General features: G+C 32.7%; 2 protein-coding genes across 3 annotated transcripts in view; both read left to right on the top strand.

The window, feature by feature from the left end:
- The first annotated feature begins 452 nt into the window (after positions 1–452).
- The window catches only part of LOC109617207 (uncharacterized), a 46068-nt gene continuing 21575 nt past the window's right edge, over positions 453–24945 (top strand). For both annotated transcript variants that reach the window (XM_034445446.2, XM_034445448.2), the window contains exons 1-5: positions 453–547; positions 6008–6142; positions 6533–6670; positions 7687–7961; positions 8240–8506. In XM_034445446.2, coding sequence (XP_034301337.2) covers positions 493–547; positions 6008–6142; positions 6533–6670; positions 7687–7961; positions 8240–8506 — 870 coding nt within the window. In that variant the 5' untranslated portion in view covers positions 453–492. The remainder of the gene's footprint in view (positions 548–6007; positions 6143–6532; positions 6671–7686; positions 7962–8239; positions 8507–24945) is intronic.
- LOC105335327 (hypothetical protein) lies at positions 9657–23461 on the top strand. The gene is made up of 4 exons (XM_066072731.1): positions 9657–9989; positions 19157–19597; positions 20122–20334; positions 20559–23461. Exons 2-4 carry the CDS (start codon positions 19157–19159, stop codon positions 20814–20816), a joined length of 912 nt encoding a protein of 303 aa, XP_065928803.1. The 5' UTR covers positions 9657–9989; the 3' UTR covers positions 20817–23461.

Here is a 24945-nt window from a genome sequence, read left to right as displayed (position 1 = left end):
GAATTATAGGCGAGTTACAGAACTAACATTTTTTTGACTTTTATGTAAACAAGGCTCGTGCCTTGTATTTACATTGGTTCAATATACCGGTAAAAGTTCTTTTTCCAGCTGATTTTTCTATATCTGCTTATTCGTTTTGAATATAAATAAACAGTTGCTAGCGATTTTCACAGTCGTTTGAGGTCTAAACCTGGGATTTTGTATTCAACATTCAAATTGTAAACAAACACATTGCCCCATCCTTGTTTACATAACAAAGAATTGTAAGCTCTTTATCTCGATTATAACTCGACGACTGACACTCAAATTTTGGTTGACTATAAGAAATACTTTACTAAAGCATTATTAAGACGGAAAAATAAATTTTGACCAAAATCGTGACCATATGCCCCTTTAAGTATTAACCATGTAATACTAGTGCAATAAGTAACTTTATTTGTTTCGGACCCTGATGGGCTTTCATACTGAATAAACTTTCTTTGATAGTAAAAGATGTATAGTATATACGATGTAGGATTACCTGTTGTCTTGATCCTTACTTATCAAGGTAGGTCATATTTAATGAATTTTGAATGAAAGCTTCAATAAATATTATTTGACTAATGAATATTATTTGACTAAAGAGTAATCATTGAAAATGGATAACTGCATCACCGCCATGAATAATATTTTATTGATGAAATAAAATTGGTAAAAAAAAATATAATTCTTAGACGTTTATGTTTATAAATAATAACGTTACATGTACAGTTTACACAAAAAAAAACAAAAGGAAATTTAAACCATGTATGTCTGGTGTACGATAACCTGCTATAAAGGTTCAGAGAGAAATGGAATGTTTTTGTATCTAGAGTGAATTAGTATATGGCAGTGTCGATCACCATCTCTTTTCAAAAAAAAAGGGGGCGGGTGTTTTTACAGCTTCAATATTCAAAAAGATATGGACTGATTTTATAAACAGTAATACAGCACTTATTTTCTGTCTTTATACCAACATCATCCTTTTTCTAAAATGGTTCGCTGATCTGTAAACATAATTTGTTACTAGTATACGAAAGCCTGGTTGGGTCAAAATCATTTCTGATCAAGATCATTTGAAAAGCTTCATATCACATGTACATGAACTGTATGTAAAAACCATACCGTCTAGTATTGACATCGAAGTACATATATACAGTATGCCTTAACTATATCATTCTTTTGTTTGTTCAAATATTTGACGTCTGGAATAGTGTTAGCTGTTATTGACGCCAGCACCATAATATAAATAGTGCGTGTTTGGGAGGGTAAGAGTTAAAATTGATATTGAAATTGATTGGTGTCAATTTCAACTCTTGCCCCCCCCCCCCCCCCCCCCCAAACAGGCACTATTTATTTTATTATACTGAATGTCTAAATTTTAAAGAAAACTTTACTGCTTTTGTAGAGGAATGATGTGAATTATATGGTGAACCGTACGCGCATAATTTCCGCGCATGTAACAATTCGTTGTGTTACCCGTTGCCAAGTGTGTTGCTAACGCTAAGGGTAATAGAACGGATTATCAACTACGTCTAAACCAATCAGATTTCAGTATTTAACATGGAAGTATATTAATAATATTTATTATGTGAGAGAGAGAGAGAGAGACATTTCATCATTTTGTTTTTTGGGGGGAGGGGGGGGGGGTTAAGGAAAAAACTAAATCGTTTATTTCTGTACAAGTTTACTTTTGAGCCCAGGACTACTAGTATTAGATCCATTTGGTACCAAGGGGATGGGTGGGTATCATAGTTTTGCCAACTGAAATGGTTTACGGTTGGAAATCAGCAGAATTATTAATATCTTGATTTATTACATACCTAGTAATAAATACAGGTTTTTTGCACATGTGATACAGATGACACAAGAAAACTTAATTGATGCATGCATCAAATTGGCCACAAAAAATATGATTGTTGTATGAATCATCATTGGTTGTTTACATTGAAAACACATCACAAAGAAGCAAACGAGTTGGTTGTTATACAGTACTAATTTTGATGGTAAATTTTAATAATGTTTCAGGTCTTTAGTATGTCCCGTCTACCGATCCAGATACATTGTTTTGAAAAGAAATGAAAAACTCTGAAGTTTTCCGAATAGATCATAGTTTCGATAAAAACGCGTCTAACACAACAGTTTATGACCTGCTTTACATTTACAAGAAAAACAAAAAATATGTAATATTTTTTAAAGTCATAAAACACATTTCTGCATGCAAATTTACTTTGAATTCATAAAAATAAGCATGATAATAATTTTATAAAAAAAAAAAAGAACTATCCCGCAGACACGCAGTTACAATATCTGAATGTATATCAAATAACGGACCGCCTTCTGGCGGCCCGTAATCACAGAATCTGTATCGGCCTCCAGGGCTGAAACAGGTTATCAGCCCTACAGGGCTGATACGGATCCGTATCACAATCCCTTGCGGAACTCCTCTGCCTTTTTTTCGCCTGGACATTTGTGCATGTTTACAAACGAAAAATAAATTAAACATTTGTTACAGTCGTCATTTTTAAGTGCAATTAAAATAATAAAAAGCAGTCAACTTTGAGGAAATTTCCGGTTTGAAGCTACGCGTTTGTTAAAACAATTACAACTCATATTTTCATTAAAAACACGTATTTGTACAGACTTTTTTCAAATAATATGTAAAATCAATTTGGTCAAGTTGATGGCTTTTTAAATTTTATTACTAAGTATGTAATGAATTTAATAATACATATTACCCTTTTCCATATCAGCCCTCGACCAATATCATTCCTCAGGCCTTCGGCCCTCGGGCTGATATTGGAGTACACATAGCGTTTAGAGAGAATTAAATCATATTTTTTCTAGTTAATTGCAGTGTCAATCACCATCTTTTAAAAGGGGGAAAGTGGGGATTTACAGCTTTAATACTTCAAAATATTTGGATAAATTTTACAGAATTTAAAAAATGCATATTTCTTAGTTTTATACAAACACGTCCATCTTTTTTTGGAACTTTTTAGCTCACCTTAGCTGAAAGCTCGAGTGAGCTATTCTGATCACATTTTGTCCGTCGTCCGTCCGTCTGTAAACTTTTTACATTTTTAACTTCTCTAAAACTGCTTGGTCAATTTCAACCAAATTTGGCACAAAGCATCCTTATGGGAAGGCAAATATAAATTGCAGAAATGAAAGACTGATTTTTATTCAAAGCGGAGAAAACTTTTTAATAACCTTCTTCTCAAGAAGTACTGAGTCAAATTAAACATTATTTAGCATAGATTATTCTTATGGCAAGGAAAATATAAATTGCAAAAAATATGGCCTAATTCTGTTTCAAATATGAGTTTACGAAAATAATAATAAAGGAAATGCGTGTTTTGATCAGATTATAACTTCGGGTTCGGTATTCCATACTATAGTGTTTCTCAGTCACTATCACTAATACATGTATAATCCGTGGGTTGCTACTGGAGTTGGCAGTCGCCTCGTCTAGCACCTGGACACAGACCACAATTATTTTTCCCTCTTATTCCTTTATACAAAAATAAATCATATAAAAAATTCCACCGGCTCAAATGAGTTCAAATACAGCATACCTATAGAATGACACTAGTCCAACAACATATCCAAACTACAGGAAAATCAATCGAGAGGGGACTGAGATATGGCCCCTAAAATAACCCATACCATGAAAAATTCACTTTCACTTTGGAATTTGTGTAAACATTGGCCTCTTTACACCCTTTCTATTGCGCCTGTAAAGATAATTTTTCTAAATTTTTTCCTGTCTGTATTTTTTTCAAACCTTCTTCTTTCCATCCATGCCATAAAAGGAACCAAATTCGACCATTTAGTACCCCTAGGAATTTTTGATATAATACATACATTTTTAGAATGGAACTACTTGCGTGGTCAATGACCACAGGGTAAAAATAGTGGTATGTGACCACCTATCCTACGTCTTCCCTCGCTGACTGCAGGCGGTAGAATGCTCCTCGTGCAGATTCCCGCGTAATGACGTCACGGACTATTAGATAGCCCGTACGAGGAATGAGTCCACAAACACTACACTACTTCTAAAACGGGACGGTGTAAAGTAGGATCTTTGTTTAAAGCTGACAAATGTTGTGCAACAGTTCGCGTGCAAAGGAAATCTTTGAAACATGCAAGATTCATTGATGCCGATTTTGTGTAAATTGAGGTTAAATATTTCAATGCGTTGACAATTTTCACATTTGACGGTTGTGTTATATTAGCATGTTTTGATTTTCGTTCATTTTCATATTATTTATGCTTTGAAACCTGGGGAACAATCGCCTGTATTTTGTAATTTTTACGTATCAAATCAAACATAGACTTCGGAAAATCAGACAGTTGACTGTTTACCTGCGCAAATAAGCAAAATATAATGTATTATCAAAGTGCTAAAAACAATTCATTCTATTGGTAATTCGGTATGATCTTTTGCGTAATGGTTGATTCATGCAATGTGTTTTGTTGAGATGCTAAGCATTTTCTAGAGTTAATTCAGTTCAAACAGAGTTTAATATCACTGACGGAAATATGAACTAGGTATATATTATGATTCATTTTGAAAAATAAATTTTGCTCTTTGTTTTAATGCATGTCTCTTCTGTTTAATTGTTTACAATTTCTATTTACTAACCATATTTGAGTGTTAAGCTTCAAATTATAAGCAAGATACAGTGCTTTGTACACAGATATGAGGCCATTTTTTGTTTGTTTACATTTTAGATGCTGAGTAGGAAATACCAAGTTAAAAATCTATACTCTGTCCCAAGATATCTTGGATTCACATTTTGCTTAATTGCATGATATTTATAAATACCTCAGAGTTTAAACGATGTTCATTCAAAAGTATGGAAAATTTCCAAGATTTCTCATTCGAAACGCCCCTGTTAGCTGATCAGGTTTCAATACAATGCTAAAAAATTTGATGTCTACGGAGATTTTGTATTGCAGCAAGCCCGGATGATAACGTTGTAAAATTGTGCGATGTATTCCGAGTGTATTCCGAATGGAGAAAAGATGTAAACATTCCCCATTATAAATCTCCGTCAGGAATCTGTTTTCCTTCCTGTGAATTTTTCTGCGTGAAAGATGATAATGTGTCAATGAAATTATCTTGGAAAATATCCCTTTCAACTATTTCAATTGCACTTCTTTCACAGGTATGTGTATTTTTATTAAAAATCGTCCAAATGTGCAGCATAAATATCCTGGGACAGACTATAGCAAAATTGTGAGCTCTGTATCTTGCGTATAATTCTATGATTGACGCTGAAATTTTGGTTGATTATACATTAGAAATGTCTTGCTAAACGTTAAATACTTGTACAAAAATGATATGCTGTAACTACTTTCTCGGGGCCCCTCTTTATACGATGGTTCAGAATTATATGAATTTCACATAAATTTTGATAGTTTTTCAGACACGAGTAAATAAAAACGACACCGTTAAAACAGTGTTCATTGTTCTGACACATTTTCTTACGGGGAGGGGAGTGGGAATTAATTATCACAGTTTTGCCCACCGAAATGATTTAGTGGTTAGAAATCAACAAAAAATATAAATGTCTTGATTTATTAGGAAAGATTTTTTTTTCTTGTAATAATATCAATATACAAGTTATAGATGTCAGTTGGTGTAGTATCTTTTATTTCAATGTTTTTGTATTCAACATAAGCTATACTGTTGTTTCATTAATATTCAAGGGTATCAATTTTCGTGGATTAAGTGAAAATCACAGTCTCAAGGATACGTAAATTCGTGACCAATAACCCTATCAATGCAATGTTAATAAAAATTGCACTTCAATGAACAATTAATTTCGTGGATCAACTAAACAACGAAATCCACGAAAATTGGTATTCAACGAATATTGATGAAACCACAGTATTAGGGACCTTATAGGTGGACGTATCAAACTTAGACTAGCTATGCCACTCTCCGGTTTTTGATCGAAGTGTACTTATCATCCTATAGCTGGCATTGTAGCTGATTGGACGCCCTGGTCCGCGTGTTCGAAGCCGTGTGACGTAGGAATACAGAGTCGAACACGACTATATGATGGGGAGAACAGGACAGAGGAGCAGTATTGTAATCTACAGTATTGTCCTGGTACGCCATATACTATGGTTATTTACATGTTCATGTATATATGAAATATAGTAACTGTAGAAACATCTATAGTACGTGTAATATAGAACACGGATTATCTGAAAGTAAGCACAACGGGTTAAATCGTATATTCATTGCTGTAGTCTATATAAAAGAGACCATGATGAAATTGTAAGTTTTTATTTTGCTATGTTGTTTATGTATATTGGTTTGCCTTGTAATGGTTATTTACTACTTATGTTTAGTCGACATTAATTAATTTATTGATCGTGTTTTACTTTGCTATTTAGTTTCTCAAATAGATACCCATCTTGAGATGCTCTGCAGGATATCGTATATAAGACTTTGAAATAACATCACTGTAATAATTGCACGATTCTTTCATTTCAGACAAAGGCGTTTCTTGCTTTGGTGGGCGATTGTCATGCACCCAGTTTAGTGGCTATGCCGATTGTTTAGACGGTGTGTGTATTTGTACATTGGGTCGTAACAACTACAGCAAGTATTACAACACACAGAACTGTTTCCGTAAGTAGATAATTTGTGTTGGGTTTTTTAAGCTCTTACTCGTACGTCTAAAATTCTCACTACTCAGGGTTTGAGTTTTTAAAAGAATATTGTTACAAAGTTCAATAACTGAAGTAAAATAGTGATTTTAAAAAACATAAATAACAAGTTGTACGCAAATATCGATACTGATATCCATGTTTTGTTTATTTGAGAAAGGTTTGCCATGACAAAGATAGATTTATATTCAAACAGGAAATTTGAACTAACCTTAATTTCATTTTTATTTTTGTTTTAACTTCTGAAAGTTTTTTTGAAGCAATATAATAAAAAAGGTTAATGTCTTTATGTGTTTTGTCATAACATTTTACATAAGAGGGCATTTGTTTAATTATTTTGAGGTCATATGTGGAAGTTGCTCCATTTTATTTTATTTTTTATTTTTTGAATTTGGCGTCAGTTCGTTATCTAAGTGTTGCTCAAATTTTTTTATTGATCACGAAATAATTCCCCACACTGACAGAATTAACGATGTAAACATTCGTCATATTAGTACTTAAATAAACGTCGTATCTACATGTATATTTGTAAATACCCTGGACATGCACTGCTAAATTATGTGTTTGAAGGTAGTTTGAAAATTTTAAAGAATTGCTGAACTGAATTCTTACCCGGACAAATTGATTTACTTAATTCGGTTTCGTTTGTAGTTTTGCAAGGTGTTGAGCAGTATCATCATGATCATATACGAGAATTCAATTGTAATTGTAATAATTGTAAGATTAATACTTTAGATTTACTAGCATTGGTATCTTTACTGCAAACTTCCGCCAGAGTTCGTTTCACGGTAGTGCGGAGACGCAGTCAGAGGACAATGGGTAGTTGAGTCTTTGCTGTGATGAATGACGAAGTACATGTAGCTAAATAGACATGATATCCTAATTTCATGATCAGTACTCTATAATATACATGTATATTAAGGAAGATTTGCAATTTTGACAATGATTATAAAGACATATTTTACAATTTCATTATAGCTGAAGTGGGAAACTGCATAATTCGAGAGAACCCGCCATTTGCACTTGCAAAAGTGGAAACTTTAAATTTCGGCTACAAGTTGCGCAGCTGTGTCACGAACGATAACCCAAACTATGAAGTCCATGTGATCGGAGTTTATGAAAGAAATTCGTATAACGTAATTATACGTCCAAGAGGAGAAACTGACAAACCAATCATCCTGGTGCTGTTATCTTACCATATCGTGACATGGAACATTGACACAAGCGTGCCCATCGATTCTATAGTTTACTCCGTGAGTTACAATGTACTTGTAATATCTATAAATCGTACAGTTACTTCCTTTATCATAGCCGTTACTTCACGTTTTGAAATATTGAGTTGATATTTAATCACCGTTTTTTTTTATTTCCAAAGACTGTCAAGTCAATTCAATTTTATTTATTTTTTTTCACATTAAAGACCAAGGTCCAACAAGATGGTGTATTGATATGATAACAAATCATATATACATGTACATGCATATGTATTCATAAGTACATGTATTGCCTTGAAGATGAATTGTTTTTGTAGATACTCCGAAATGACTCATATCAACTAGTAGTTGTACTTGAGAAGTCAAAATGTGGCTCTGCAAAAATTATCAGGTTTAACGATCTTCCATATACGACCGGGTCGGACACAGGGGGAGGAAATACGCCAAAACTACTTTTGACTTTGGCGAATTTCTATGGTCCCGTGACGTCATTTAACGGAGTGTACACCTTGTATAGTCCTGCCACCATACGTTTAGAGGTCGGAGGGAACCCTCTGTTGTTGAAAATGAATACTGAATTTAAGGTAATAAATTAGATTCCATATTTCTTCTATAGTTTAAATTCAACTTTAAACACATTTTATGGGAAAAAAGGATACAAATAAAATGTGTATGAATAAAACAATGCGACGGACGACGACAATTTGTATGACTATTCCAAATCCATGTGCCTTGTTACATACGTATTTATAAAATAGGCAAAATAAAGATTGATTAATAGGAGAAAATTCGAGCGTTCTTATATAGTAAACTGGATGGAAAGATCACAGGGTCTTAAGCTAAACACTGAGATGTGAATTCTAAGTAACTAACATTTATTTCTTGGGTAATAATTTAATTCTGGTTGTAACGCGCTTTCTGATTGGCTAAAAAAATTATTTTATATCGTATAAAGAATGTTGCCTACGTTATAGTAAGACTAACGTCAAAAACGAATCAATACGCCTGACGTTACGTTTGAATTTTGTACAATTTTACGTCATTTTAAAGGTCAAATGACCGTTTTTATCTACAATGAAGAGTAAAAAAATCAAATTATAAGCAACGAATTCAATATTTATTACTTTTATGCCATATAAAATGGTTTGAAACAGTTTACGCTTTTTCGAGGTGACGTAAGTCAGCCTCGTAAGTCAGAGTCCAGCTTCAATGGCGCCCCCCTTTAATCACTACCAGTTGTTAATACAACTGAAATGCTATTCAAATTCATTTTGAAACTGATATACGAATAAATAGTTTACATTATGGAATAAACAAGTTTAATAAGATTTTATGAAATTTCAATTTTTATCCCTTCGATATGAAATATAGTTCATATGAAATGTAGACTTCAAAAGGAGTCACAAATAAGTGTTTGCGTTTTTAAACATAACAAAAATATTTTTCTCGAATAATCAACCAAATTGTATCCTCAAAAATAAAATAATAACAAATAAAAAGATAAGGTTGCTGTTGTATTCATTCGCATTATATAAAACAAGCGGCCAGACTCGGCAAGCGGTAAATCTAGTACTCTCTCCTACTCTGATTTCTATAATAATAATATCTATTACTTTCATATCGATGAGAATCGTTTTGCTTCATACAATCATTGCATATTTACTGCATTGAATACACTCACGCATACATCTATATAAAAAGAAAATAGATATAATCCGAGAAAGTCGGCATTAACGCTCTGAGTTTACCGCGTTCTCCATGTGTCTGAAAAAAATGCTAATGACCTAGTTAGTTCACCACCTATCAAAAAATAGTTCACATTGTAATTATATTGAATTTTGAAAAATTGTGTTTATAAATTCGAATTAATACTAAATTGAAATAGTTATTCCAATTTTGTGAAAAGTGGTTTTTTTAAAGCAGAAATTTATTGACTCGTCAAGCAGCGTACTATTTTCTGTATCCATACGCGCCACGCTATCGTGTTTGTCAACAACATCATCGAGAGGAAAGATTGGCCCTGAGAGAACTGAAAAAGATATTTCTGTCAACGCTTTATGTATCAAGGTAATTATAAAAGTTACAATGTGTTAATTTTAGACAACCTTATCGCATGTTTGTTTTGGGATACATTCTGTTAGTTTTAATACCGTATTAACTGGATGTAAACAATAGGCGTGGTATGCCTAGAGTATTAATGTTCTACGTTCATTGAGCAAAGCGAGATAACTCTTTCTAAATCACTTTTTCAACTTTTAGAAAGTTGCAATATTCACACCCTTAATACTCCTATAAGAAGTCAAAAAATGGCCCTACGGACCATACTTTTTAAATTGTACTCTTTACTCAAAACTTAAAACCGAAAAGATTTTAAAAATCGGATGAAAAATAAAAAAGATACAGCTAAAGGGTTGTTTTTAGCTTTGACCCCTCTAGATCCCTTATCTTTCAAAAATTTTATCTCAAAATATTTTCAAGTCTGCAAATTAGGTCCCTCAATATAAATATTAAATGTGGAAATATTTACTTGAAAACTGTTTGAGAAAAAGTGGCACGCATGAATTCAGTTTAACATTAAAACACCCATAGACGATTTTTTTTATCAACTTGTAAAACCGGAAGTTCTCAATGGTTTCAAACGAAACTTTAAATGTATGATTATTATGACAGTTTTAACATTTTCCATTCCTCATTTAAAAAATTTGGTGGTTATTTCAATTTTCAGTTTTTTCATCCCCCCTTTTTTCATAGTTTGAAGTCTAATATCTCAAAAACAGCAAGAGATAGAAAAAAGTTGTTGCTTACGATTTTGTATATCATACTATGAAGTATCTTAATCCAAAATTTCTTAGTTAATAATCAAAAAATAAAAAAGATACAAAGGTCCTTTTAATATTTTGTTTTTTGCATGTGTAAACCGGAAGTATATAGACCGGAGGTCCAAAAAAGGACATACGGGAGAACTAAATAATTGCTAAAAGAAGCTAACATTAAATTTTGATTTTTCTATTCCGTTTTCAAAAAATCCATGACGAAACTTTGTCGAGAAGAATAATAATAATAAAACAGAACGAAAACAATAGGTCTTTTCGACCGAAAGTCGAAAAGCCCTAATAAACGTTTGTATCATTTGTTGCTGTTGTTTTTAAATACATAGTCACGTATATAAATTTTTAAGACAGTAATTTTGTTTAATTAGACAATAATTTGTTACATACACATACACGAACATCGCCTGAGCAGTTTTATTAGTCGGCAATTAATTCATCATAACGAAACCGTTAAATAATTAGTTTTTATTGCAATCTAATTTGGAGAACTAATTAAATGATGAGTATCTCAAGAAGTCGATAGGGGGATCTCACATAGAGATACTCATATAGGTAAGGCTAACGGTGAATGGAAAACTTAGAAGAAGTAGATTGATTACACTTTATGACAGGTCATTAATTCGTACTAAAATAAAAGTTGCTACAATTATTATAAAGGTATTATTTATAAAATAAATAAATCTTTATATATTTATGCATTGAAATATGCATTAAAGTAGCATTTGAAGAATATTTAATATGTCCAAACCCTTTAAAAATATGAAGTATTAAATTCATATATCTATAAAATTCATACATTTCTGTATATTTATTATGTAAAATAGCATTTAAAAGTATTAAAAACTATTAAGTAGTATATCTATGATTTTCATAGGGTACGTTTTCTCTTGGAGAAAACGTACCCGGGTACGTTTTCTCCTGGAGAAAACGTACCCTAGAAATTGGGTACGTTTTCTCCTGGGTACGTTTTCTCCTGAGTACGTTTTCTCCTGACACCATCGAAAAGGCAGAGCGCCATTTCCCGCGCTCTTTCATGAAATATCAGTAACTGTAAACATAAACTGAGTTAAGAAAAATAAAGGATAAGTTGTATTTGTAATTATGTTGCTTATTGAAGAGTAAAACTTATTTGTTATTTCGAGATAGCTTTCTTTGCAGTATTTTGCGAATCAATATTCCATTGCTTTAATGCGAAACTTGACACTTGCAAGAGTTGATACATTGTATTACATAGATTCAAGAGTGGAAAATTTCTTGGAGTGGTGTTGGTAAATGAAAAACTCGATTGATATTTAGATAAATGATTTGCAAACTTTGATACAATACTTTGAATTATATCTCAGAGTTGACACAAGACTAACAAGAGTTCAAATTTCAAGAGTGGATATTTTCTAGGAGTGGTTCATCATAGAGTGAAGTTGTATTTGTAATTATGTTGCTTATTGAAGAGTAAAACTTATTTGTTATTTCGAGATAGCTTTCTTTGCAGTATTTTGCGAATCAATATTCCATTGCTTTAATGCGAAACTTGACACTTGCAAGAGTTGATACATTGTATTACATAGATTCAAGAGTGGAAAATTTCTTGGAGTGGTGTTGGTAAATGAAAAACTCGATTGATATTTAGATAAATGATTTGCAAACTTTGATACAATACTTTGAATTATATCTCAGAGTTGACACAAGACTAACAAGAGTTCAAATTTCAAGAGTGGATATTTTCTAGGAGTGGTTCATCATAGAGTGGAATAGATAATGATATTGACAAAATGTTTTTATGAACTGAATAAATACTACAGGAGCATAAAAAAAAAATACTAAAATTTAAGATAATTCTGAAACTCTTTTGATTAAGCTATGAAATTGTTAAAAGACTTACAAAATTAATCCCAGAAAACATCAAACTGAAATATTGAGGAAATTAAAAACCAAGTCCGAAAAAATGTCGTCATCAGATATGAAGTCTACCAGGAAAAGAAAAAAAAATGATATAGAAAGTCATGAAAGGGAGAGTCCGAACTCTGTTAAAAAACCAAAACCTAATGTGAGAAAATATCCGACAGTTTTAAAATGCATTTCTGCTAACATTCATCAAGGTTCAAATAATTTCTCGGAGTTTAGCAGAGGTAAGCAATGCATTGCAAATTCACTTGTTTGCATTGCTTATAATGCAGTTAATCAAAAATTGTTTGAAAATTGGGATTCAAATGATATTCATTTTGTACTTACAAAAGGCGATATTTTGTATAAGCATGCAAGACAGACATGTCCTCATGAATACCTTAACCCAGAGGACTTGCCCCAAAATGTTTGCATTCTAAATCAACTGCTTCATATATCAGCTGTACCAGTTTTTTCAGGGGAAATACAAGCCAATTATAAAGATAATGGTTCCTTTCTCTCGCTTGCTACAGCACTGAATTTATGCTTTGCAAATACCAGAGATGGGGGTATATTTATATGCAAAGGCAGTTCTGTTGCTATATTCTCTTCTGGCACTTTGTTCCACATATTTGATCCACATGCACGTGATTCAAATGGAAACGTTGATGCAGATGGTCACTCTGTTTTGTTGACAGTCAGTAGTTTTTCAAACTTACAAGCTTTATTGAGAAAGCTATTTAGGTGTGAAAGTGCAGCATTTGAATTGTATACAATTTCACTTGTAAATGTAGAAATGATGACTTTTGTCCAAAGACATGTCCAAAGACAAAATGAAGATAGGTGTTGTTTAACAATGGATAGTATACAACCAGTTTCTAGTCCGTGCCAAACATGTCATACAGGAACTAGTCAGACTCAAAGCAACAATATTCATTTATCGAACAAACAGGAGACAGTGATTAAGCAATTTCATTCATCTGTGAATACAGGCCCATCTTTTGTCTGTAAAAGTTGTTCTCAGATATGGTTTAAACATTCAGTTAGAAAAGCCACTGGAATATGTGAAGATTTTTTGATTAAGCATGGCTTTCAAAAGCAAGACATTATTTGTAACACCTGTCACAAATATTTAAAAGCAGAAAAAGTTCCTCCTTGTTCATTTATAAATGGTTTAAAATTCCCCTCAAAACCTCCTGAATTGAACATTACACCTCTTGAAGAGAGACTTATTGCCCCCAGAATCCCGTTTATGCAGTTGCGAGAAAAACCTCGTGGTGGCCAAATGAGTATCACAGGAAATGTTGTGAACGTTCCTGCTGATGTAACTTCTACAGTTAAAAAATTACCTCGACTCTTAAGTGAAAATGAAACTATACCTTTGAAATTCAAGCGGAGCATGAGTTTTAAACATTCGATGGCATTTGAAAGGATACGCCCAAATAAAGTCCTTGCGGCAACAAAATGGTTAATACAGAATAGTTCTTTATTCAGAGCAGAAGGTATAGAATTGAATGAGTCATGGAATTGCCAAGATGTCGAAACGGAAGAAGAAAATGAATCAAATTCAAATTCCACATTGACTGCAAATTCAGTGGAAGAGTCCATCATAGAAGCTTGGACAGAAGAAGGTAGTGTGGAAGAACGGCCAACAGGCAATATGGACACTATGATGCAAAGTGTTGACTTCAGAGAATTTAATCAGGTTTTGAGCATTGCCCCAGGTGAAAACTTTAGTCCTTTAAGTATATTTCAAGATAAAAACGCAGAATTTTTAGCATTTCCTACCATTTATTGTGGTGAAGCAAGACCAGACAACAAATTTAGAAGTGTTCCGTTGCATTACAGTACTATTTGCAAATGGGAGTTAAGAAATGTTGATAGGAGATGCGCTCAATGTGTTCCAAATCTGTTTTACAAGTTGAAAAGAATACAAATTAAGCAAATACAAGACAAAGTAATGCTTGCCATGAGGAAATGTAAAGTACAGGGTCAGAAATACACTGCAGCACAAATACTTGACTCACAGACTGCTGATTCAATTGTACGATTGAATGAAGGATTTCATGTTTTACGAAATTTACGAGGCTCACCCCCTTACTGGGAAAAAGCAAAAAGGGACATTTTTGCTATGATCAGACAACTGGGTTTACCCACATGGTTCTGTTCATTTTCTGCAGCTGAAACAAAATGGACACCACTTCTTAGAACACTCGGGGAGTTAATTGAAAATGTGACATACACAGAAGAGGAAATCAGGAACATGAGCTGGGAACACAAAAGTAAACTCATCAAGTCTGACCCTGTAACTTGTGCAAGATATTTTGACTTCAGGTTTAACAAATTCTTTGCAGAGGTACTGAATCATAAAATGAATCCTGTAGGCATCATTGAAGATTATTTTTACAGGATTGAGTTCCAACAGCGAGGTTCTCCTCATGTGCATATGCTTCTTTGGATCAAAGATGCTCCAACTGTTCAAACTCACCCATACGAAGAAGTGGCTCAGTTTATTGATAAGTACACAACTTGTGAAAAGCATGGGGCAGATGATTTTTTGATAAATTACCAAACGCATCGTCATGCAAGGACTTGTATGAAAAAGAATAAACCTATATGTAGATTTCAATTCCCCATACCACCAATGCCACAAACTGTTGTTCTTGCACCCTTAGATGAAGATGATGGTGATTTCTCAACAGCAGCAACAACTTACCAAAAAATTGTAGAATACCTTAATTCATTAAAGTTTAGAGACTCTGCAGTTGAAATGTCATTTCAAGACTTTTTATCAGAACTGCAAATCAACATGGATTGCTACTTCAGGGCAGTGAGGTCATCTTTGAAACAAGAAAAAGTTTTCTTGAAGCGAAATCCAAACGAAGTGAGAATTAATTCATACAATGATATTCTTCTAAAGAGCTGGCAGGCAAATATGGACATTCAATTTATTTTGGATGCATATGCATGTGCTACTTACATAGTATCCTACATTTCTAAAGGTCAAAGAGGAATGTCTAACTTGCTGCGGCATGCCTGTGAAGAAGCAAGACAAAATGACTCAGATATTCGCCAACAAGTCAGGCGTATAGGAAACAAGTTTCTTTCTCATGTTGAGATTGGTGCTCAGGAAGCAGTATACTTGGTACTTCAAATACCACTGCGTCATACATCAAGATCTGTGACATTTATTAATACTGCTCCAGTAGATGAGCGAGTTGTTTTGTTAAAACCTAGACATGTTTTAGAAGGCCTGAAAGAAAGCAGTACAGACATTGAAGCGGGCAATATCATAAGACTGTATCAACAACGACCAAAAGCTCTTGAGGGAATCTGTCTCGCTGATTTTGTGGCCTGGTTTCAAGTAAAATATCACAAAGAAAGCATCAAACAGAACACTTCAGAGGAGTTGCCTGAAAATGAACCAGAGGATGAAATTTCAGAAGATGCAATTTCTGTCATAACAGATTCCTGTGAATTTGCTCAAAGTTACATGTTTAGGAATGGTACAGAAATAATCAAAAGAAAAAAGCCAATGGTTTTAAGATGGGTACATTTTGATATTGAAACAGATAGTGAAAAGCATTATCGTGAACTTTTGATGTTATTTACTCCATGGAGAAAAGAAGAAAAAGATTTAATGAATACATTTCAATCTTTTGAAGCAAGATACAAGTCAATTGAAATTCAAATACAAGAAAAGCTTTCTGAATATCAGCTGGGAGGAAAGGTTTTGAATGATATAGAAAACATGCTTCATAATGTAGATGCAGAGGATTTGTGTACAGATTTTGTGGCTCCAGGAAATGAACATGAAGAAGAAATAGATAGAGAGGAAGGATCAACACTCTCAAACAGATGGGGTTGTTTTGATCCTGGTAAACATGCACCAGATTATGACATAGGCCTTGAGCTTGGAATTCAACGAAAACAAATTGATGATGATATTTCGCAAATGGGTGAAATGGAAGATATTCCATACAGAGAAATGTTAAGAGTTCTTAACCACCAGCAAAGGGAATTCTTTTATCATGTGTTACACTGGCTGAAAACTAAGAAAGACCCTTTGTATGCATTTTTGTCTGGCGGAGCAGGGGTTGGAAAAAGTGTACTTACAAGAGCCCTATATCAAGCATTGTTAAAATTCTACTCTCACCAAGTTCATGAAAATCCTGACAACTTGCATGTTCTTCTCTGTGCACCTACTGGAAAAGCAGCTCATAACATAAATGGCTCTACAATCCATGCAGCATTCTGTATTCCAGTTGGCAGGGGATTTGCATACAAACCACTAGACATGCAACAACTAAATACCTTTCGAACACGATACATGAATTTAAAGGTGATATTCATTGATGAAATATCCATGGTTGGTCACGGCATGTTCAATTTCATGAACCTCAGACTGCAAGAAATTAAAGGATGCACATTGCCTTTTGGTGGAGTAAATGTTATTGCAGTAGGTGATCTCTTTCAGCTAAAACCTGTCATGGATAGTTGGATTTTTTCTCACTCAAATAAAGATTATGGTCCATTAGCAGCAAATTTGTGGAGAGACAATTTCAAGCTGTTTGAATTAACCATAATAATGCGCCAAAAAGATGACAAGACTTTCGCTGAACTACTGAACAGATTACGAGAGGGAAATCAAACTGAACAAGACATCAGTCTACTGTGTCATTGTGTTAAGGCAGAGACTCCAGATATTGCAAATATACCCCATTTGTTTGCTACCAGAAATGAAGTACAGTCTTACAATAACAAGATATATGATATGGCAGATGATTCACACAAAGTCAGCATTAATGCTATTGACTGGGTTATTGGCACATCTGATGAAGCAGTAAAGTCAAAAGTATTAGCAAGAGTTCCTGATGACTCTGCCAAAACAATGGGGTTGTCTTCAATGTTGTTCTTAGTTATTGGAGTCCCAGCTGAAATAACCAATAATGTTAATGTTCAAGATGGAATAACAAATGGTGCATCATGCACAGTAAAACTCTTTGATTATCGTGTTGAAGGATCAACAAGGTGTAGCATTATTTGGGTGCAATTTGATGATGATAACATTGGAAAGGAGTTGCGCAGAGAATATGCAAGGCTATTCAAAACTTACATTGAGAAAACTTGGACACCAATATTAGAAATAACAAGGCAGTTTAAAATTCAAATGAATGGATCATATCATGTAAAACGAAGACAGTTTCCATTAAGATTAGGAGCTGCCAAAACAATTCACAAAGCCCAAGGCTCAACTATGAAATCAGCAGTTATAAATTTTGGCTCTAGAAAAAATGACCATATGCATTATGTGGGACTTAGTAGGGTTACCCATATTGAAAACTTGCACATCACCTATTTGAATGAAAAAAAAATGTCGCTGTCTCCAGTTGTGTTAGAAGAAATGAACAGGCTTAGAACTGAGGAAAAATTGAATGTCTGCATTGACAATTTGGCAGCATATGGTCCTTGTACTACAGTTCTGACATCATTTAACATAAGGTCACTTCATAAGCACAAGGAGGATTTAGAAAAGGATTTAAACCTTATGTCATCAGATGTATTAGCAATATCTGAAACAAGACTTGTTGAAACTGATGAAGAAGAGACACTGTCATTACCAGGGTATACAATGCATAGGTTTGACTCCCCAAAACATGGTACCCAAAGACCCTCATATGGTCTTGCTATTTATGTCAAGGAATCACTCACTGTAAAAAATATTAACAAAAAGAGAGAACATAATGTTCAGTTCTTTTCCTTGGATATTGAAATTCGCAGTGGGTTACCAATATTATTTTTGTTCTTGTATATTCCACCAAAGACAAATTTTTTGACATTAAAAAACATGCTTGGGGGTATGTTACGAGATTGTTTAGACGATCAAACACCTGTAGTATTGACTGGGGACTTCAATATTGACAACCTTTCATCACAAACAGGAAATATCATCAAATTCCTGTCAGAATTCAATTTTAAATACCTACCAACAAATTCTACCACTGACTATGGATCTGCACTTGACCACATATACACAAACATTTCAGAAACTCAAATTCAAACTTGGGGGACACTTGAAGCTTACTTCTCAGATCATAAGCCCCTATATATTGCACTGAAATAGCTGTATTCATGACATAGAACTTTTTTGTTCTGCACTGTTTAAAATTTATTTTAAAAATGATAAACCATGTACTTTCACTGCTTAGAAAGTACTTGGATTGCTACCACTTTATTCTCATATAAACAAAGAAAGGCCACTGACTATAAATGCTAATACTTCATTATATTAATTCCTATTTGAATAAAAATTTACATCTTGAAAAGTCTGCTTTTTGTTGACATCTGCCTTAATGTTAATATATATCATGACAGTATTTAAGGTTGTTACCACATTATTACAATATTTTATTTCAAGAAATTGAATATATAGAAGATTTTGCACTTTATTACTATAATTATAGCAAGATATTACAATGATTTCTTAACACTTAATCAAATTCATTCATTTTTCAATTACAGATGCTAACAGTTGCAAAACTAAAGGATTCTAGAGGTGGTAAACCTTATGCACAGCCACTGAAAGTGAAAGTCTGTGCTGTTGGCAATATTCAGAATTATCAAATCGACAGTGGTGAGAAAAAAGAATGTGTGACAGTTGGAATGGGGGATGCAACAGATGCAATAAAAGGCACTCTCTATGACACTTCTAAACTGAAAACATTAACTGGAGATAGCACTGTCATCCTTATGAACTATATTTTCAAGAATGAAGGCGAACCTGCGATTGTCATAACAAAAAACACAAAAGTATTGAAAACAGGAACCATGGAGGTTCCACAGGATATATTGGAGAAGGGCAAGAGGATTGCGAATCCACCACCTGCTGTGACGCGCCCTATCAAGGCCGTCAAGACCTCCCCTGTTAAGTCACTAGTGTCTGTGAAGGGTAGAGTTGTCTCTGTAAGTATACACTTCAACTACTTCTGTATAATTCTTTGCCAGATACGGTTTGAAAACATTTGTCATAAAATTTGATGTTATATATTAATACCAAATCTTTATGACAGCTTCAATTGCCCATAGATTATTTCAAACTGTTACCTAAGTGTAGGAAGTTCAACAAATGAGCAGATGTGATAATTTATAAATAGATTGGGCTCAAATGCATTTTATATTGCCAGTTAGAATTCTCTCAGATTGAATTTTACATTTTTTAATCAGTTAAAGTACATGCATACAACTATTCAATTTCTGGCCCCAGGGCCATAATACTTAGATGAGCTCACATTTAATCTCAGTCTCACTTTTACAGAAGGAATACATAGTGGAAAAGTGAGACTGAGATCAAGTGTGAGCTCGACTAACTTTTATGGCAGATAAGCATGATGTTCTAATGAATTTTGTTTAAATTGTAAACAAATGAAGTATTATAAATATGCTTAATTCACAAACAATATAATATGTATTTCCTTATTTTATTTCAGGAGGACATGACAAAGACCGTGAAAGTGAAAGGTGTTGATGTCAATGTTAAAAGTGTTGCTCTAAAGGACGAGACAGACAGTATAAAAGTCTCCCTGTGGAGAAACCTAAGTGACTCATCCATAGTCGGGAAATATCTGTCAATCACAAATGTTGTTGTGACCAGCTTCAATGAAGAAATTTCTGTTTCAACAACTTCAAAAAGCATTCTTGAAGTAAGATGGCTCTGTTTAATGTTTAAAATACAATAGAAACATGCATGAATATAATATTAGGAATTGTTTTCTCTATAATTTGACAATGCATAATGCTTGAACTGATTCTTTCCCCTTTCTTTAATATGGTATTGACTGTTTTTAGCAGTACACAGTGTTATTCCCAATGAAATTGGTGTTTTTAGCGCACATTTCTTTACCTAAGATCTTTCTTTTTGTTTCAGGAGTGTGAGCCACCAGTTTCTCAAATACATGGATCAGCCATTGCATTTGAGAAAACAGAGCTGAACATCTCCCTCCTGATGAATGTACATGATGAGTATGCAACATATGAAGTTCCAATTTGCATGATTGCAGCTGCTCTTGGTTGCAACACTGAAGACATAGAAACTGAGCTACAGAATAATCTGCCACTTCAATGTTCTTTCATTTTGAAAGACTCAACAGTTGAAGAGATCAACAGCATCACAAAATCTTCATAAATGCCTTCCTGTCCAATCCATCATTTTGTAACTTCATTTTTCTATATTACTCTGATCATATCTTATGTTAGCATTTTTGAGATTTTTGAAATATAAATTTTTTTTTCATGAAAGGGGTAGGGGGGGGTATGAGAATAGTCTAATCTGAATTTTAACTTGCAACTATAATTGTAGAGGTAAACAATGAAAATATTCAAAATGGATTCAGAAATCTATTTTATAATGAACATGTTAATATCGTCATTTTCCTTTTAATTTAAAAATTCTTGTGTAAAAACAAGTTAGGTATTGATTTTTGTTATTGAGTGCAGTTGGAATTGATTTTGCATATCAAAATGCAAAACAAAATAGTTTTAAGGTTTTTGCAATCGCAATTGTTTGCCTTACACATATGCTCATCTCAAACCACTTGCTTTACTTAAAAAAATCATTCTTATAATTGTGTATTTTATTTTACCTTTTGAGCATATTGCAATCTTAGACTGAGCGTATTGCAATCTTAGACCAAGCATTCTGTTTGTAATAAATCATTGTTTATTTCATTGAAGGACAAAGTATAATTTTTTTTTTGGGGGGGGGGGATAATAAGGTTTACTTGTTGTCTTTGATTGTGTATATCAAAACATTATATGTTCTTTTTTCAACCATATATTATGCAGAAAGTTTTTTACTTCCTTTTTGACAATCATTTGCCAAACATGACAAGCGCTATCCTCAAATTAAACACTTGAACATTCTTTGTAAAAGGTAATATTTTCCAATGTTTTGTAAAAAATATATGCATTGCATTATTGCCTTACTGTACAAAAGCTATGTGTACATCATATTTTTTTTACAATTTGCACAGTACATAACATATAATACAAAAAGACTTTTTTCCATTTCCTAACACACTGTTGTAAAAATTGTCCTGAATTTATGGCATTTGAAACTAGAACCTGTTTATATTAAATGCATATAAAGCATTTTTTTCATTATCATCTTCTGAAAGCTATTCTTAGAAGATATAGTGTTTTTTCTGTCTCACTTCTTGTGATGTTGGTAAAACTTGAGCAGTATTTTGTATAAGTACAAAGTTCTACAAACCTAATAGCTTGATTTCCCTAATGTTTATTTGTTGTACGCTGCTATTGTATTTCTTGTATAATAGTATTTAAAGCCATATGTGCCAATGTGTAATGACATTCTTTTTCTGATACAGCTATTGCAATAATAGTTACTCTTGAAACCATTACTCAATATTGAAATTTTTATATTTTTAATCTTCAAATGGTAGCTATATTCTTAAAATTTTTTACATTCATTGGTGCTTCAATTCACAGCCATAATATGTTTCCTTTTGTGTGCAGAAAGAAGCCTTATTTTATTATCAACAATATCATGACTTAGTGTAGCTTGTGTGTATACCAAATATTTAGCATATATCTTGTATTTGTTTGACTTCTGCTGTTTGATTTTTTTTCAAATTTGAACAATTTTGATTCATTTTTGTGCCTACATGAAAGAAATTGCTACCAATCAAAGACCAGTTCAATAATGCATGTGTGATAACAACGTTGTTTGTATGTAATATTTCCAGTATTATCCCTTTTATATTTTTACTGCCAGTAGACTTAGACATGAGTATTTGAGTAATGATTTGATAAGTTCCTTTTAACTATGATTTGTATTGAATGTTTCCTAAGAACAGAAGTAGCTACCACCAAGGAACCAGTTCTCAAATGTGTTTAGTTACTGATACATATATCATTAGCCTGAGGTGTATAGATATTATTACTAGTACATGTATTCCTTTTTGTTACATTTTATTACTGTTCTCATAGTTCAATAGTTTGATAGCTAGTTTTACCTATATTCTGTGTTTAATTATCTTAATGATAGAAATATCTATCAAGTGAACAGTTTACAAACTAGTCAAAACAACGAAGTAACCAGCTGTGTGATACTTGTAAATGTTACTATCTTCTTGCAATATTTTCTCTGCCACAACAAATAGAATATTCATTTGATGCTTTCATGTTGAGATATATATACCGAAAACTTGCCACATGAAAAGTGATTTGGTTTGCAACCAACATGACACAAGCTTTACCCCTAAATCTTCCCGTTGTATTATTTACATCAATTATTCCATTTTTTATAACTTTTATACCAATACATGTATATGAGTTTTTGTTGTTATTTGATATCGTTTCTTTATCTGATTTTTGCATGTATTATGTATCTTTTGTGCCAATTGATCAAAGTTGTTGCCAATCAGGGATAATTTCAAAATATGTTACCACTTGTTTGATACACATTAACTGCCATTCCATTTTTGTAAAAATTGATTGACATTTTCATTCGACTAGTACTTGTTAGTCTAGTGGGTTTTTTTACATAGTTTTACTGAATATTTCTTTGGCATTATATCATGTTCAATATATTTGAAACACAACTATATCTGCTATATTGTTTTTCATTTTATCTATTCTATAATATTAATTCATTCCAATTTCTATTGTACATGTATTTTAACATTCTTCTCACTCTCTTCCAAGATTTTGTATTATGTTTCAAAAATTTGTCCTAGCAATAATTTCCTTTTCTTTCAAAAGTATTCAATAAACATTTTGATAAATTACATGCCTTTATTTTTTCCCCAATTTTCAAACCAATTTTAATGGTATACCGGTATATTTACCTTTTCAACTGTATCTGTTTAAAGCGTATAGCCCAATAATTTCATTAAAGATTAACGACGCACATAATGGGCATATCTTAAACCGGAAAACAACACTGGCTGCGCTGCGTAGTAATACTACATACCATGCTATGTGGAAATAATAATAAGTTGTAAATGTTGTTTTTTAATTGTATAAATTGAAAAAGAATATATAGATACAAGTAATGAGGTATCATTATGAAATGATTCATCACCTCATTGTACCCAACATATGATTTTTTACTCCTTAAGTAATACTCTTTACCATTTATTGATTCCCCTTTTTTATATGCCAATATGTATTTCGCAAAGTTATATACCCGGTATTACATTATTCGAATTTATATGGATCCAATAACATCTACCCAAAAAGTCACCTCGTTTCAGTACTTTCAGTACTTTGATTTATAAATCGCTTTGCGGTTTATAAAGCGTAAACTGCCCCAAACCATTTTATATTGTATAAAACAAATAAATATTGAATTCATTCCTTAAGAAATTTGTCCTCTCAACTATCCATTGCGATTTCTTGAGGAGCAATGAAAATATATCACACTTTAAAGCAATATGAGCTGGAATTTTCACGTTGAAATTGTTTTTTACAAAATTTTTATTTTCTTCTAAAATGACAAAAATATCATGGTTTTTTAATATCTATAAGCCATATTTTTGTGGAAAAAGCCGTCAAGAAGCCTTAATTAGAGCAAAATTGAATTATTGTCGTCCTGTACAAAAATTGATATGCTATATATTCCTTTAAAAAGAAATCTTCCTTTTGACAAAAATTAATGTTGTTTTCAAATCCAATTTATCATAAAAGTTTAAGTTACATACAGACTTATCGTACTAGCAGGTTTTTGCAGCAAAATAAAATTCTAAAAAATACAGCTCATATTGCTTTAAGTATTAGATAAAATTTTAATGCATAAGCTATTCGACATTCCTTTGAAATTTCTGAAGGCTCGATGGTCAACAAATTGACCATTAAATCTATCTCAAATTTCAAAAATCATCTGTTTAGCTATACAAACAATTATTTAGTAAAGAACATTTCATTTGTAACAACTTCAGAATTTGAATGTTTATTACAGCTTTATATAGAGATCCTTTTAGGTCAGACAATACGTTCCTCAATTTTAAATAACTTTTTCCAGGAATTTGTTATTGATTTACTACTACTTTGACAAGCTTTCTTGCAAAAAATTAAGATACCTTACTAGGAATCTGTGTGAGATACTAGAGTATGCAATTTCCTTTATAATCTTATTGAAATTAGAAATTTATCTCCAATTGTAGAAGAGCACAGGAAGTGGCAAACAATATTGGTTAAAATCAGATTCTCTTTATTACGAGGTTTGACCTTAATGAGGTTGGCACCTGAAATAATAGTTATGTCAATCATCCGAAAACCACTTGGATATAAAG

Source organism: Magallana gigas, chromosome 2 (assembly GCF_963853765.1).
Source record: "Magallana gigas chromosome 2, xbMagGiga1.1, whole genome shotgun sequence".
Taxonomy (NCBI): domain Eukaryota; kingdom Metazoa; phylum Mollusca; class Bivalvia; order Ostreida; family Ostreidae; genus Magallana; species Magallana gigas.
The sequence above is the reverse complement of the archived record's forward strand: the minus strand, read 5'-3'. Positions and strand labels throughout refer to the sequence as shown.

Bases quoted from the DNA above. Each gene is read 5' to 3' on its own strand.
- LOC105335327 (XM_066072731.1), top strand. From the start codon at position 19,157: ATGCTAACAGTTGCAAAACTAAAGGATTCTAGAGGTGGTAAACCTTAT. The intron at 19,598-20,121 runs GTAAGTATACAC...ATTTTATTTCAG, and splicing joins TGAAGGGTAGAGTTGTCTCT to GAGGACATGACAAAGACCGT. The intron at 20,335-20,558 runs GTAAGATGGCTC...TTTTTGTTTCAG, and splicing joins CTTCAAAAAGCATTCTTGAA to GAGTGTGAGCCACCAGTTTC.